The 15,590-nt window shown below is 35.0% G+C and overlaps 1 protein-coding gene across 3 annotated transcripts in view; it reads left to right on the plus strand.

Annotated features, from left to right (window-relative positions):
• The window catches only part of LOC115447508 (kelch-like ECH-associated protein 1), a 42,069-nt gene that overhangs the window by 6,216 nt on the left and 20,263 nt on the right, over nt 1-15,590 (plus strand). For 2 of the 3 annotated variants that reach the window (XM_030174607.2, XM_030174606.2), the window contains 2 exons: nt 4,961-5,124; nt 14,060-14,173. In XM_030174607.2, coding sequence (XP_030030467.1) covers nt 4,969-5,124; nt 14,060-14,173 — 270 coding nt within the window. In that variant the 5' untranslated portion in view covers nt 4,961-4,968. Of the gene's footprint in view, nt 1-4,960; nt 5,125-7,697; nt 8,084-14,059; nt 14,174-15,590 lie in introns of those variants that run through there. The other variant, XM_030174609.2, reaches the window with a different exon arrangement.

The following is a 15,590-nucleotide window of genomic DNA, read 5'->3' on the forward strand; positions in this document are numbered from 1 at the left end:
AATAAAGTGCAGAAGTTAGATTAGGCTTATTAATTACTGTGATGTATAACGTATTCAAACTAAAATATACCTGAATTCAGAAAACACTCATAAAAAAAGAAAAAAAAATACTGCTCATTATGTAAGCTTTCGTGCAATTTAATTGTATTATTATATACGAATATATAATTTTGATTACTGCTGACTTTCCTTTCTTTTATTTCATGTATCTTTTACGGCATAAACCTCTAAAATGTCTATTAATATTAGCACAAAGCTCGAAATAAGCATATTATTCAAGAATAGTCCACTGTGGAACTTATTCCAGGGAAGAATTTTAGCGCAGGTGTTACCGCGTGCAAGTCTCAGTATATATGACTATGCTTAATGCGCCGTCAACCTGGCAATTTGTGATCATGTTTCGAGTGGGCGATTGATCGGACGTGCTCTTCGCGTGTTCGCAGCGGGCTCATCGCGTGTGCACTTTGCTTTCGCGGAATGTGTACATCAACCTCGAACTAAGCTGATGGCAGATATCAAAAAACGAATCGATCCAATTGCTACCTTCAAATATTTAACGAAAATGGACTTATCAGAATAAGTATGTTTGAAGCGCTTATAGATGACTAATATTGATTATATTCTCTACAACGAACTGAAGTGGCGATTGGGATCGTGTATTGATATCGGCCATTTAATTATATATTTAACTAATTATTTAATTTTATAAATTATAGCTTTTGCTCGCGGCTCCGCCCGCGTTATAAAGTTTTTCAAGCTAAAGTTTTCCGTTATAAAAATAGTAGTTTCCCGGGAGTCTATGTTCTTCCCAGGGTCTCAAACTGTCTCCATACCAAATTTCATCTTAATACGTTGGGTAGTTTTTGAGTTTAACACGTAACAGACAGATGCAGCGGGGGACTTTTGTTATATTATTTAGAACTTTTTAAGTGAAACAATCCCGTCATACATCATTGTTGCATAACTTTAACCGTTTACGCAGCGCAGGCAACGGAAGCTCTCAAAACTCATAATTTTCCCCGTTTTTGCAACATGTTTCATTACTGCTCCGCTCCTATTGGTCATAGCGTGATGATATATAGCCTATAGCACTCCAGGAACAAAGGGCTATCCAACACAAAAAGATTTTTTCAGTTCAAACCGGTAGTTCCTGAGATTAGCCATTAATGCTCCGCTCCTATTGGTCATAGCGTGATGATATATAGCTTATAGCGGTCCACAAATAAAGGGCTATCCAACACAAAACGAATTTTTTGGTTGAAACCGGTAGTTCCTAAGATTAGCCATTACTGCTCCGCTCCTATTGGTCATAGCGTGATGATATATAACTTTGAGCACTCCACAAACAAAGGACTATTCAACACAAAAATATGTTTTCAGTTCGAATCGGTAGTTCCTGAGATTAGCCATTACTGCTCCGCTCCTATTGGGTATAGCGTGATGATATATAGCCTATAGCACTCCACGAACAAAGGGCTATCCAAAGCAAAAAGAATTTTTCAGTTTGGACCGGTAGTTCCTGAGATTAGCCATTACTGCCCCGCTCCTATTGGGTATAGCGTGATGATATATAGCCTATAGCACTCCACGAACAAAGGGCTATCCAACGTAAAAAGAATTTTTCGGTTATGGACCGGTAGTTCCTGAGATTAGCGCGTTCAAACAAACAAACAAACAAACAAACTCTTCAGCTTTATATAATTTTATAAATTATACATTTTGTACCAAACACGGTGTCCGTGTTACGGTATCATAGAGATCATATTACGCCCGCGTCAAACTTGCTAGAATCTCACATCAAGCCGTTTGACCGTTCCGCACTCGCGCACCGCAAGCACTGCAAGTACGAGTGTTCGTCAGTCTAAAGGCCTTTGTCGATTGCAGGTGACCGTATCGGGCGACCTGTCTGCATGTTCATCCAACGGCATAAGTCGCAAGATGCAGTCTCTTTTCGTCTCCTACTTGAACTAAATACAAAACAATGTGTGGTCTAATATTTTAAACAAAAATGTTAATGAGATAAAACGAAATGCTGCTATTGGAGAGGTTTTACGTTCGTCAATAGGATAAACTCGAGTTAAACCAATATTCCACATAAAAACCATCAAAGAAGATTCTAAACTAAGATATAATAAATCCTTTATAAATATTTTGTCAACATAGTATAGGCGCTCGGTGTGTTTTAAATCAGGGTTGGTTTTAGGACCACTAGCGTTTACTGGTGGGTTTAAATAGCCCACACTATTTTGACCGTTACCGTCATGGTTCAGTTGCGGACTGCGGTTCAATGTTAACATTCTCAACACCGAATTTGGGCATTAACAAAACATCGGTGACCTTGAATTAAATATTCATTACTTTTACTTTACGTAACGATGTATTAAAATTATTATCGCTTGTATATCATTTTAACTTCCGTTAAAAGATCGTTATCATACTAAACATAACAAGTTTTAAATTTACTTACTACGCGAGATAATAATATAAGAAGGATATTAATTGGGCTACATTTGCAGAAAAGATGCATGGAATGTATTCAAGATGATACCTACTATGCACTGATAAAAGGGTATGAAAACTTAAACCAGATAGCTGCAACTCCATCTAGGCAATATTATAAATATGTCTATCAGTTGTAGCCACAAGAAAACTTTGTAGTCCGTTAACCCGAAGCACAATATTGTATGTAATAAATTATAACTATCTGATATTAACGGTAATTGAAAAGTTTCAGATTAGAGAAACATTTTGATACAATGATTTGTTTCGAAATCTCTGAGAAATCCAGAAATTAAAAGGTAATGATTACCGCCGTAATGATGATTGACTAAAAATTTCTTATAAACGATTTCGGCTTTCAAAAACTCGGGCAACACCCGAATTTTGTCATAAATTAAACCTCCATACGGCTATAGTGGGTTAAATATGAGTGAGGTCTGTTAAATTAATATACATGTATGACCTTATACCGGATGTTAGAGTTACTTAGCACAAGACTTCAAAGGTGGCGTCAGCACACAATAATCTATAATAATAAATAATAAATGGTAACAAAAAATATCACAAAGTTCGATAAACTCATGTGTTTCCAGCACGTGTTAGTGACGGAAAGGATTACGGTGTTCCGACCGAATACCACCTGTATTTTTAACTCTATCGAAAATTTTTCTTGACTTTTGTATTATGTATGTGGTTTTTTTTTTGGACAAAATTCCCGCTTTATATTTTCCTGAATAAAAAGTCTCAAACTATCTCCTTAACAAACATCTAAATCTGTTCGTCACTTTTTGAGTTAATCGAGTTCAGACGGACACAATGAGAGGGACTTTGTTTTATGTTTTTTATGAATATATACCGAGTTAACATATGTTTTGGCTTTGTTTATTTTCGGTAGATTTTCAAGTACTACATGATCTTTTTTATGATGCAGTATAGATAGACTGTTATATAACAGAACCGACTTCAAAGTTCAATGTACAACATGGTATCGAGTGTCTATAAAATTCGCATTACGTAAAGAAGGAATTGAGATAAAGTAATTCTCGTAAAATTCTTATCTTAGATCTCTAAAAGGACAAGTCTCTTATCACCCAATCATATTCACAAACTTTCAAATAAACATATTAAGGGCCTGTTTAACAAGTTTCAGGTGAATATAATATTCGACAGCTGTATTAAACACCTAATGTAAATAGTACACATTTTGTTACCATTTATTTGGGAGTATATGTATATTAGAATGCATATTGTATTTGGTCGGCTTCAACATTTATGTGACGAGTAGTATTTACTCAGAAGTTGTAAAACAGGCCCTAACATAAGTATACTAATATTATACTCATCACGAGTAATTATTATTCTAACTACAATTCAATGGACCGTCTCCAATCGCTTAGTTATATTACGGTACGACTGGACCCGAGAACTCAATAGAGTTTCTAGCCTGTCTCAGCCCGGACTCTGAAATTTTTGCCCGATATTGCGACAGGCTCGCCACCTATGCTATGGGGCGGAATACGCACGGGGAAAAGTGGATGCATCAGTTGCGCCTCTGCCTACCCCTTTGTGGATAAAGGTGTGTAGGGTTAAAGAAAAATTACCAATAGTTCATACCAGGTGATTTCAAGTCTTATCATCAGTATAAAGTAATGATTTAAATATCAGAGCAGGTCTAGTGACCGACGTATACCAATTGCCAACATATTTGTTCTCTGCAATGACTGCTATATACTTTTTTATATTTGATTAAGTTTTCGACGATAACAATGGATTTTGGTTATAATTAAAATTTGATAAAAAAAATCAAAGCTGGTTTAAGTATGTTAATATTGCAAGTAATTGCGATTGTAAATGACTCCTACGACAATATGTATATTGTAACATAAATGTAACATTGTATAATTATAATATTTTTCGGTATATACATAATATTGTGCTATTATGTTTATTTTTCGGTATTTATGGATTGCATTAACATATATCGTTTCTCTTTAATCAGTTTAGACTGTATGGTCTGCGAGAACGAAACCGTTATCAGATCTGTTAAGTTCTTGCATTGGGCCAATGAACTTATATCGATAGATAATACCTAAGTATATGTTCCGTTATGTATTTTTCAGTAGAGCTCGCGGTTTCTCCGCGATTAGTTAAGGAACGAATTATGCAGGTCAGGTTAAAGTTTATTAAATATCTCGGTTTTAACTATTTACCATGATTAGGTATTTTAGACTGCTTAAAATGTTGCTCAAAAAAACTATAATGACTATAAACTGTAAGCAAAAAACAAGAATATATGCATTTTAGCAAGTCCATACGTAGTTTAGCAAGAGTAGAATTCGGCCAATGAACTCGACTCCGTGAATCGTAGAAGTAACAAACCCGAAGTGAAATATTCTATTTGGAACATGAAATAATGAAATATTTACATTCAATGCAAATTAACATGTTTTTTATTACACAGACGTCGCGATGGAGACCGACGACGACGCTCTGCGCACCAACATATTGGACGACATGCCCCCGATCAACTGCGATTCCTCTCTGGAAGGCGCCACGGGCACCGGCTCCAACGACATCGGCGACATGACATTCTGCATGGGCAATTACATAAGCGACTTTATGAGGGTGAGTAACATTATACAAATGATTTCTTATGTTTACGCGAATATTAGACATTGAAAGAAAACTGTTTACGGATTTTTGTTATTTATATTATTATTTTCTCCCGATGTTTCGGACTGTGGTGGTGGCGGGTCCGCCCCGTGACCATGAAGGCTGCAGTTTTCGAAACGTTGGGAGAAACTAATAATATAAATAATCGCTATAATTTCCGTAAATAACTTTAATTTCAACATTATACGTATACGGCATGGTAAATCCACAGCACTTGATTACTGAATGAGAATTAATGAGAGATCCACCTATTATGCTGTCTTGTTTGAAACCGGATGCTAGCTTTGTGTTAAGGTTGATATAGACTACAAGTAAATCGTGTTATTATTTGGTTGGACATGAGCTGGCGAATATTCGGGTTATGCCTGAGTGTAGAATAATTGACAGCCGTGAACACATTGTAAGTCGTGATATAAAAGTAGCGAGAAGGTATTTTTTTGACGTGCAGATGACCTTAAGTAATACATGTACGCACATCGGCAAAATAATTTATAAGTTAGAATTGCCTGAATTGCTCAAGCGATTTAAAAAATGAAATATCCTTGGTTCTTCCCTTACCCATTAAACTTATCGATTAACTAGCCCGTTAAACGTGTACTAACATCTTATGGCCCTTCTGCGAGCAAATCGCCATGAGAATGGAAATTGCAATGATTTACGAATAATTACATTAAATAACCAATTTCAGGTTTTTTTTTTATTTTAAACTACTGAACTATTCTTTATTAATTAGTCTACTTAACAGTGTTGATTGCAAATTATTCTGATGTTTATAGGAGGTGATGCACGGAATCATATGCGAGGTATTTTTATTTTGAAAATAACGGAACAATATCCATATTACAAACATTTTAAGCAATCAAAGGAATGAAATATTGCAGAAATATAATGTTTTATTATGTATTTTCTATACTCTTACATATAATAAAACAAAGGTACCTGTCGCGTCTGTTCTAAACGCCATAACCTAAAAACTATCAAACAGATTTCAATAAAATGTGGTATAGTTTTAGATCTTGGACCGACCCAAGATATATATAAAAGGGGATAAAAAGTAGCCTGTGTTCGAACATAGGCTACTTTTTATCCCAGAAATATATATAGTAGGAGTTTTATCTTGGCAGAACTTTCATGCAGCCAAACCGCGAGCAAAAGTTAGTGTATTAAAAGTTTGAAATAGATACCTTTTAAAAACACTGGGGATAAGGCCTTAAATCAATTCGACTGTTTTAACACTACATTCCACACAAACTTTATTTTTTGCTCTTAACATTGGTTTGAATTTTAATCGCGTAAAGTATACCACCCTTTAGCGAAAGGTGTATGGGAAATAAGGCTACAGACAACAATAAATTACACAAATATGTATTAAAATTTTATATTTCGGACAATCACTTGAAAGGCCCACGAGACAACAAACATAAATTACATTAAAAAAAATTGATGATAACGAATCACGAAGGTTTCTAATAAAATAAATACACGCACTTTAATTAACATTTAAATTCTAACTGTCTCAGGTGATGCTGCTTTTACAATATCATGCTTATAAGGTCGTACAGGGTGGTTTCTTATTTTATTTAACGTTTGTGGTGACGTCACCAAACCAGAAACAATTATCTCCTTTGCGCAGTTCAGTAAAATACCCCATTGTAAACAAGTGACAGTAAATTATCGCGAACTGCAAATCACAAGTTAAATATTATTATGTTCTTACATAAAAGTATCCATAGTATATATTGTATAATCCCAGACATGTTGATTTGTGTCGAATAGATATTGCAAATTATGACGTAAATAATCCTAATGGGAGGCCGTTTCACACACAAGGCGTACGGAAAAGTTTTGATATTGTTGAAAATTATGAATACTTAGAAATATGAGTGATATAATGTTATAAGCGGTCATGCTTGTTTATTTTGTAAATAAATTCTGAGATAGATATTATGAAAAGTCCCCCGTTTATCGTGTTCAATAATATTCATTCGATGCGATAAAATTGAAATTTGGTATGATTAAATATTGATATGACTTTAACGTGCAATGAGTCATTGAACTTCAATAGTAGGAAGTCGGCGTAATAATATGTAATAATATATTTGTAACCAACATGCGTATAGAGTAGGTAGAGAAGAAAAATGAATTAAAACTTAATGAAAAAAAAACACCTAACAATAAAAACCGCATAATGTTTAAAATAGTATCAGAAGTATGTAGAGAAAAAATATGTAAATTCAATTCGTACTTGTTTTGTTTTAAAATGTCGCCTCGTGCGGTTTTGGCGTTACGAGTTATGGATTACGACTTACGAGGTTAGAAATGTTGCTGAGTCACGGTGACTACGTACTAAAAGCGTACAATAAATTTAAAACTCAATGCATACTTCAAACTTTATTTACTCCACAAATTAGATAAAATACAACGCAGCAAATTCAATGTGTTTGGATAAACATATTTATGTGAGGGTATTTGTGACACTTTTTGGTACAAAAACACTGAGCGATTTGACAGACCGGGGCAATGGTCGTTGACAGTCGTACTGGTCGGTTAGTTGGTGAAATGTTTGTGAAAGTGTTTCTGTATTCAGTATTAGTACTTTTCATTTTAATCAAAGTCGCGTCAGTATTTTAACAAATGGTCATGTATATCTCTCAAGGATGGTTATAGCTGTTACTAGTTATTAAAACTACTAGGCTGGGGTCATATCCTCTATGTCAGTGTAAACTCACGGCCGTGTTACGTTATCTTCGTGAAATTAGCGTGAAATGGTATTATGTTTGCCAAATTCAATTGTCATAAACACGATAAGGTGCGTTGCGTGCTTGTTAAGAATTGTCGAATAACATGTGGTATAGAGAATCAGGCCCCTCGGTGTTATTTGAATTCAACCTTGGTCTAAAATGAAATACAGGTCCGTATGATCTTTAGATCCTATGCCTATTAAATTAATCATTGATTTTTAAAGTATAATATAATTTATAATGTACTACGTATTTCCGTAGTGTTACAACAAATAAACATGTTATTAAACTTTTCTACATATATGAAACAATACATAAAATAATCTCTGATAAGATATCATCACCTAGATATTACGTTAGGAAATTTTTTTTTTCGCATTTTTTATGAAAACACAACACTTCTTTTTTGAAACTTTATTAACATTTAATTACAGTATGTGTGTCATTTTCTTCGATGACTCTGCCATATTTTAGGAAGTGTCTTGATCTTGTTGTTATAAGAATTTTGGGACTTTCGAAAAAAAAGCGACAAGTAGTTTTGGCAGTCCTCTCTTGATAATTACCTGACACTACCTAAAGAATTTTGGAGATACCGAAACAAGTGGAAATTTGAAGGTGCATGATAGAACACCTCCCTGCTCAACTCACTCTATTTTTGCTGAGTAGCTAAATATGTGTGAGGTCTAGAGTAATCGTGATGAAAGACCACATCCTGTCTATTAATCAATTACGGCCTGTTCTCCCAACTTCTTGCTTTAATCTCATAAATTGTTAGAGATAGAGAACCAAATCGATGGTTTTGCCCGGTCGTAAAAACTCATTACGAACAATGTTCTTCCAATCTAACCATACACATAGCATCACCTTATTGCGAGTTAGCACACGTTTTGTCACAGTCTGTGAAGCCTGACCGACGTTTGTACACGACCTTTTGCATACGTTCTTGTCCTACGTGATTCACTTTCATCACCAATTATCGATCTCTTTAAAAAACGGTTCGGTTTAATCACGTCTCAATAAACAATCGCACATGAGTACACGGTTCTTTAGGTTTCTTTTAGTGAGATCGTGTGACACCCAAATATCGAGTATTTTTGTGTACCCGGTTTTTTTAAAATGGGTCAAATCTGTTTTGTGGTCAATTCTCAGTTCTTCAGCTATCGTAGTTCTACGGATATGTCGATCATGCTCCACTTCTTCAAAAATGGTCTACACTTTATCCGTAACAGGGCGACCAGAGCGAAGTGCATCTTTGACGATCAATATTCCCGGATTGAAAACGCTTAAAACAACTATGTGCTACTGTTACTGACACCGCATAAGGTCCAAAACTGCACAAATTCTTTCGCTGCTTGCGCAAATTAAATTTAAAATTAAATTATCGAATTACTTTACTAAACTCACTCATATTGACAAAAAAAAATAAAAATAGCTGGAAACAAAATTGTACTAATTTGTTTCTTTTTTTTTATGGAACCTTTTTCTGTCATAGAATCCAGCCAGGCACAAATAGTACAGCCAGAGATTTTATTATAAGTTTACATAATATACTATGTATAAAAGACGTTTTCTACGATAATCAGTAATTTTGTACCTTTATATCGTCTGGCTTTTTTTGTTATTAGCGTTATCTTTTTTCCAACTCGTGTTTTTGTCTTTATAGGCACAATAAATAATTTATTGAAGTTGATGGCACATTTAAATTGAATATTTATTCGTGTTTACTAAGTAAAGCTAGTAATTTCAACCAAAGAATAAGAATTATTATGTATGGAAAAATAATTAATGAGTTCTTTATTACATACTTAGATGACAATATAATATTCTTGCGACATTATTAATTAAGTAAGAACACGTAGACATCAGGCAATTAAAAGCGTCCGTACATAATAATATTATTATGTATTTTAATTGAGGCGCTGTATTAAATAAATATTGTTATTACGTTTCCAGCTTAATGGAAACTTAAAAATATTTTATAGTCAACAAATTATGATACTTGGTTATACATTATCCAACTAGCTATTGCTCGCGACTTCGCCATCGTAAACAAGTTTTTCCGGGATAAAAATCCCGGTATATAATTCCCCGGCATAAAAATATTGTCATACCAAATGTTATCGACATCCATTCGGTAGTTTTTGAGTTTATCGCATTCATACAGACAGTCATGGCGGGGAAATTTGTTTTATAATAAGAATATTAAAAAGACTAGAAACTTTCCCGCCCTCACACTCACCACTATAACTCCTGTAAGCCAGGATCAGCAGTGGCACGCTTTTTATGACACCGAGCGATGAAGCTCGGCGAGTCTCAAAGAATACTAATTTGTCTTGATCCCGCAACGAAATGAAGCAAATAGAAAGAAAGGGAGGAGTTGAGAAAATTAAATATCCACTTTTCTCTCTATGGAGGGAACTGGACAATTTATTTGACATATTTGCTATGCAAAGCGGGAGATAAAATAATAAACTAAGGAGGCATTAAAATGACTAGGTTACATTCTGCGATGTAAACAAATATTTTACCCATTTATGAATTATGTCTATTCTACACGAATTTTGATGTCATATATTTATTACATTAGTTGTGTAATTTCACGGAAGTCCTATGTTAATTGTTCAACATTTTTAGAATTAGGTTAGTGAATATACATACGCATTTACATTAAAATACCATTACGTTTGTCAAAGTTATGTAAAGGAAAATCATCTGTGAATCAACTAATCGTAATTGAATAGCCAATTAGTTTATAAAACACAGTTTTCATGACGTAACAATGCGTCGTTGCGAATAAGCCGAATATGAGCGTATTTTTCTTTCTGCTATTGAATCTCGCGGTGCAACTGCACGTCTTTAAATCAAATAAGCTTGTTCCCTGCTATTTTAATGACGCTGACAGATTATCTAATTAAAATATAGAATCGAAGAAAGAAAATCTTTCATTAATAGAAAGCTGCATTTAGCCCTGACCCAAAAATACAGCAAAGTATGTTGACTTAATTTTAATTCATTGTTTTCCTTTTATTCGGACCTTTCATGGATATGGGCTTCGAGCATAAACTAACTTAGAATAGACTTTTTCTAGTTAGACGACATGGAACGTCATAAGTTTGGCGTCTAACAAAGTTGTTCCAGTACAAACAATATGTTGCTACACACAAACCGAGGACAGTCTGTTGTTAAGAACATTTATTTACTTATCCTTTTCCTCTCAATTAACACTAAAGAACGTCATGAGACGTCCTATGACGTTAAAAAGTGTTAGCGTCAGCTATCGGTATTCCATTTAAGACTGATTAACACCCAAAATACATAGTTATACCGGAATCAATATTTCAAGTATTCGATGAAATTGACTACTTGTATTTAAAATTAACGGGAGGAAGTTTTTCTTTGATACGGCCACGGCAAAGTGACCCCACTTCATCTGATGGTAAGTGGAGTGGGCTCCAATAGACCATCTCTCGTCACGTATCTATGTTCTAACAGACGAGAGATGATTACCCCTCGACAGTCGACACAATTATGCCGGCCTGTTATACACAGGCTGATCCCGGAACGCGACACACTTACATAGGCCACTATGGCGAGTTTTAACAGCCTGTATACGGTGGTCTCTATTTGGACGGATATAAAATATATCCTACCACCAGATATTTTACGATCGGCGTACTTTTCAGTCCTTTTCTTGGATTTATTAGGAACTCAACGTCAACTTTAGTAAGAAAATAAAAGCTGAAAGTTAGGTTCTTAGACGACTCGAATTCGCATGATTACTAAATTTATATAGTGTCACGCTGTGCAAACGTTTATGCTATTTCTTTTTCCGAAAAAATAAACGCAATTTTTTCGACAACAATAATAATGCATGAGCATAGACTAGTTATCAATAAAATATGAATATAGTAGAGCTAGTTATCAATAAAATTCAACGGTGATAAAATGAGATTTACCTACGATTAATTGTGAACGACAAGATGACGATTATTACAATTACCGTACAAGTTTTATAATTATTGAGATATTGTATAATCAATTAATTTATTTGCGTTATTGACACTGAGCACATCAATTGCAGTTTACCTTTACCTCTCTTCCGGCTTCGGAGAAAGTGGTAAGATTAGTAAGATGATTATAAAAAAAAGTGTACAATTTTATTTGTTTTCGTAAGGCATACACAATGGTCGCCTTAACCAACGCGAGTTTCAGGTGGCATATCTTTGCGTGGTCTTTGTTATTGTGTTTGAGCCCCTTGTTAGTAGCGCGAGGCCCCAGGCGGGAGCAAGAAAAAGGTCTCCGATTTTAATAATTCCGTAGGTAAGATGCGCTGGTAAATTGGGTGGCGATCTAAAAAAAGGACCTTAGTTGGACTTCGCAAGGTCCCTATTTTAAGTGCGATTTCCCGAGCCGTTTCCCGGTTCGTTCCCTCGACCCCCCCCCCCCCCATGCCCTCCGCGCCGAAGAACGCCACTGAACATACGTAATAAATACTGTAAATAATTACAATTAATGAAATAACTCAACGCTTGATCTAAATCGTAAATGTTGACAATGAACGAACGAGCGATGAACGAGCGATGTTTTGTACCCGTCGCGTCTGCTTGGACATTAACAAAAATATATTTTAATACTTGGAACTGATGTAACACTTTCCTGGATTAAGCTAGTGACAGATTTTTATTCGTCTTATTTAATAAACACAAAGAATTTGCAAGTCATTCTTCGTTTGAGGTCACCGTGGCACGAGGGATCATTAGTCGACTCGATCTTTTGAATAAGATAAATGTATTGGAATTTGTATTTTTATAACATTTACTTAGTGAAGATAAGTGGGTTATTAACTATTTCACCGCCAACTAGCATTAGCACTATTGTGTACTATCTTAAAAGATAATGTATTAAGCAATAGAATGTCTTAGACAGGCGAAGTTCAGCGCCACGTATTTTTTTAACCGACGTCAATAAAAGGCGGTTCTGTATACGACTCGTATGTATGTATTATATTTACTCCGTATGTTTTAACGTCCGCGATCTTTTCATAATCACTTGACCCATTTTGCATGCGGCTGGCATTTAAATGCTTATTTTCAGGGAAGGTTTTATATGATCCATAGTTTGGCTATTGTTACTATTGTTTATAGGAGTCGTGTTGGTTATCCATATCAAAGCTTTTTTAATCTTTAATTAAGGAGCTTGGGTATAATTTGACGTCCATGGTGCTCCGCACGTCAGCTTGCACGGGTGTTCAATCTCTTTGCACGATGTCAAATTATTTTTTATTGAAATCCTCGCCCCTTCCGACGCAGATACCGATAATAAACTATTTATGATGCCCACATTGAAACCCAAATTATGGGGACCATTCCGCACACACTCCGATAAAACATGATGTACGTCTTCTCTAACTCTACGGTCTAGTCAGAGCAATTCCGGGAGTGTTTATGTCGTTGCTTTACATAGAAGGATGGAAGTGTTTTTATGAAGACTGTTGTTATGAAGAGTGTTCTAAGGCTAGCGTGTACGCATGTAACGATATTATTAAGATATAAGAGGTATGGTCTACTACAACACTTCAGGAGGCCTTCCATTGTTTTTGTAATTCTATAGATAAGTCGATGAATTTAGCAATATTTTGCAGCATGGGTGAATTTTAAGTCTCGTGTGTTGCATCTGCAAACTAACTAGCATTTTTTTTCTTTTTATTTTTTAATGTTGTAAGGGGCAAACGAGCGTACGGTTCACCTGGGCCCTTATTCTGTATGATAGTGTAAACGCGTAACGCGGCCGTGTCATGTTATCTTCGTGAAATGTGCGTGGAATGGTATTCGGTAAGCCAATTTCTATAGTCCAAAACATGATGCGTTGTGTTACGTGCTTGTTACACACTGTTAAAATAACGTGCGGGATAGAGAATAAGGTCCCTGTTGGTAATTGATCACCGTCGCCGTCCGTCGTCGGCCTTTTAGATGGGAATATATCGATTAGATTTACAGTTTAGCTATGTTTACGAATAATAGTAATTTCAAGCCGGTTGAAATAAATTATTTTATCAGTTTTTATAGTTATTATTAAAATAATAACCTAATATTTAGTTCATTTATCTTTGCTATTATTAACATACCTATTTTGTTTCTCTTCAATAGATGATGTTCACGATGAGATCTCACCACATGTTGACCGACGTAGTCTTAGAAGTTGGGAACGAGTTATTCCACGTACACAAAATAGTGCTGGCGGCGGGGAGCCCTTATTTTAAGGTAAGAATCTTTTTTGCTTTATCATGAGAAGCAGTAGATGTGGGTTAGACATTTTGGAAAATGTAACACATCACGCCTTTGCCCCCGGAGGGATTGGGAGAGTTTGCCAAAATGGCGCCCACTTCTCGCCTAGTGTGTTCCATCCCATGATGTGATAGAGGGTGAGCCTACCGCGAAGTCCGGCACTTATAACTAACTCCGGGCTGACACTAGAAAAACCCAATATTACTTTTTGAAATATATATTTAACAACTTATTTTAAATATCTGCGTTATAATTTTTGTTTCTATTTTGCACAAGACCGTGAATAAAAAAAATCTTTTGTTTAAAAATAAATTGTTGGTCCATCATGCCAAACATTAAAAAATATTTGCAAGCCACGTCACATAAATATTAAACATATTGGCAAATCCAAAACAACTTTTGAATACAACGTTTAAAACATTTAAATGTTGCAAATCATGCGACGACAAAAAAAATATGCAACAGCCGCAGCTCTGCGAGTCGTGCTGGAGTATTAACTGCGTGACCTAGAACAAGAGTAATTAATATTTTATGAACGCACTAATTCTGATTAACCTTCCAATTTCGATAGATACTCATATTATACCTGCTTGCTTAATCATACTGTATTGTAAGATCTTGCGCTAATAGTACGAGATCCCACTGCAGAATTAGTGCACTCATCGAGTACATGTTAAAAACTACATTCTTACACATATTTATGCTTAGAAGAATATATATCTACTAGGTTGCCTATTAAAACTTGGCCGCAAATATTTTTAATTAAATTATTGTGAATTGATTTTTCGGAAAACATTTCATTCATTTGTTTTTCAAATAAAATAGCGTCCACTTCATGACAATACACATAAAGACTCTGAAAAACCACGGTTGCCGTTGCGCACTTGGCCGCACCTCTTCGCAGCCAGGTGTAAGCAGGTATGACTATGATACATTTACTCGTTCATAATGTATATTTATTAGCTATACATCAAATTAAAGCTGAATTTTTTCTGTTGATCATGATACACGGTTGCCTAATTAAATCTAGCCGCAAATAAGGGTTGCCGACTCTTAAAAATGATAAATATTGAAGGTAGAGTGAAAGAGAGCTAGCGCGTAATATTACCAGTCAGAAAAGGATAGCGAGTACTAGCTGTACGACACTTTTGAGCCATTGCGCATACGCCTGATGATCGTGTTCTCAACCACCAGTTAAAACAATAGTAGATACAACTAAATAAATACTCCAAAAAAAAGTCTTCTCAAAATGATAAATGTAAAAATTACCACAATAAATTACTATCCATTAAAAATAAAATTAGGGTTACTCACGTAAAATAAAATTTTATTGTGCAAGTACTGTTTGAGTAAATATTATATTTTATTCAAGTATTCAATAACTTATTACATA

The sequence above is a fragment of the Manduca sexta genome, chromosome 26 (genome assembly GCF_014839805.1).
Source record: "Manduca sexta isolate Smith_Timp_Sample1 chromosome 26, JHU_Msex_v1.0, whole genome shotgun sequence".
NCBI classification, from domain to species: domain Eukaryota; kingdom Metazoa; phylum Arthropoda; class Insecta; order Lepidoptera; family Sphingidae; genus Manduca; species Manduca sexta.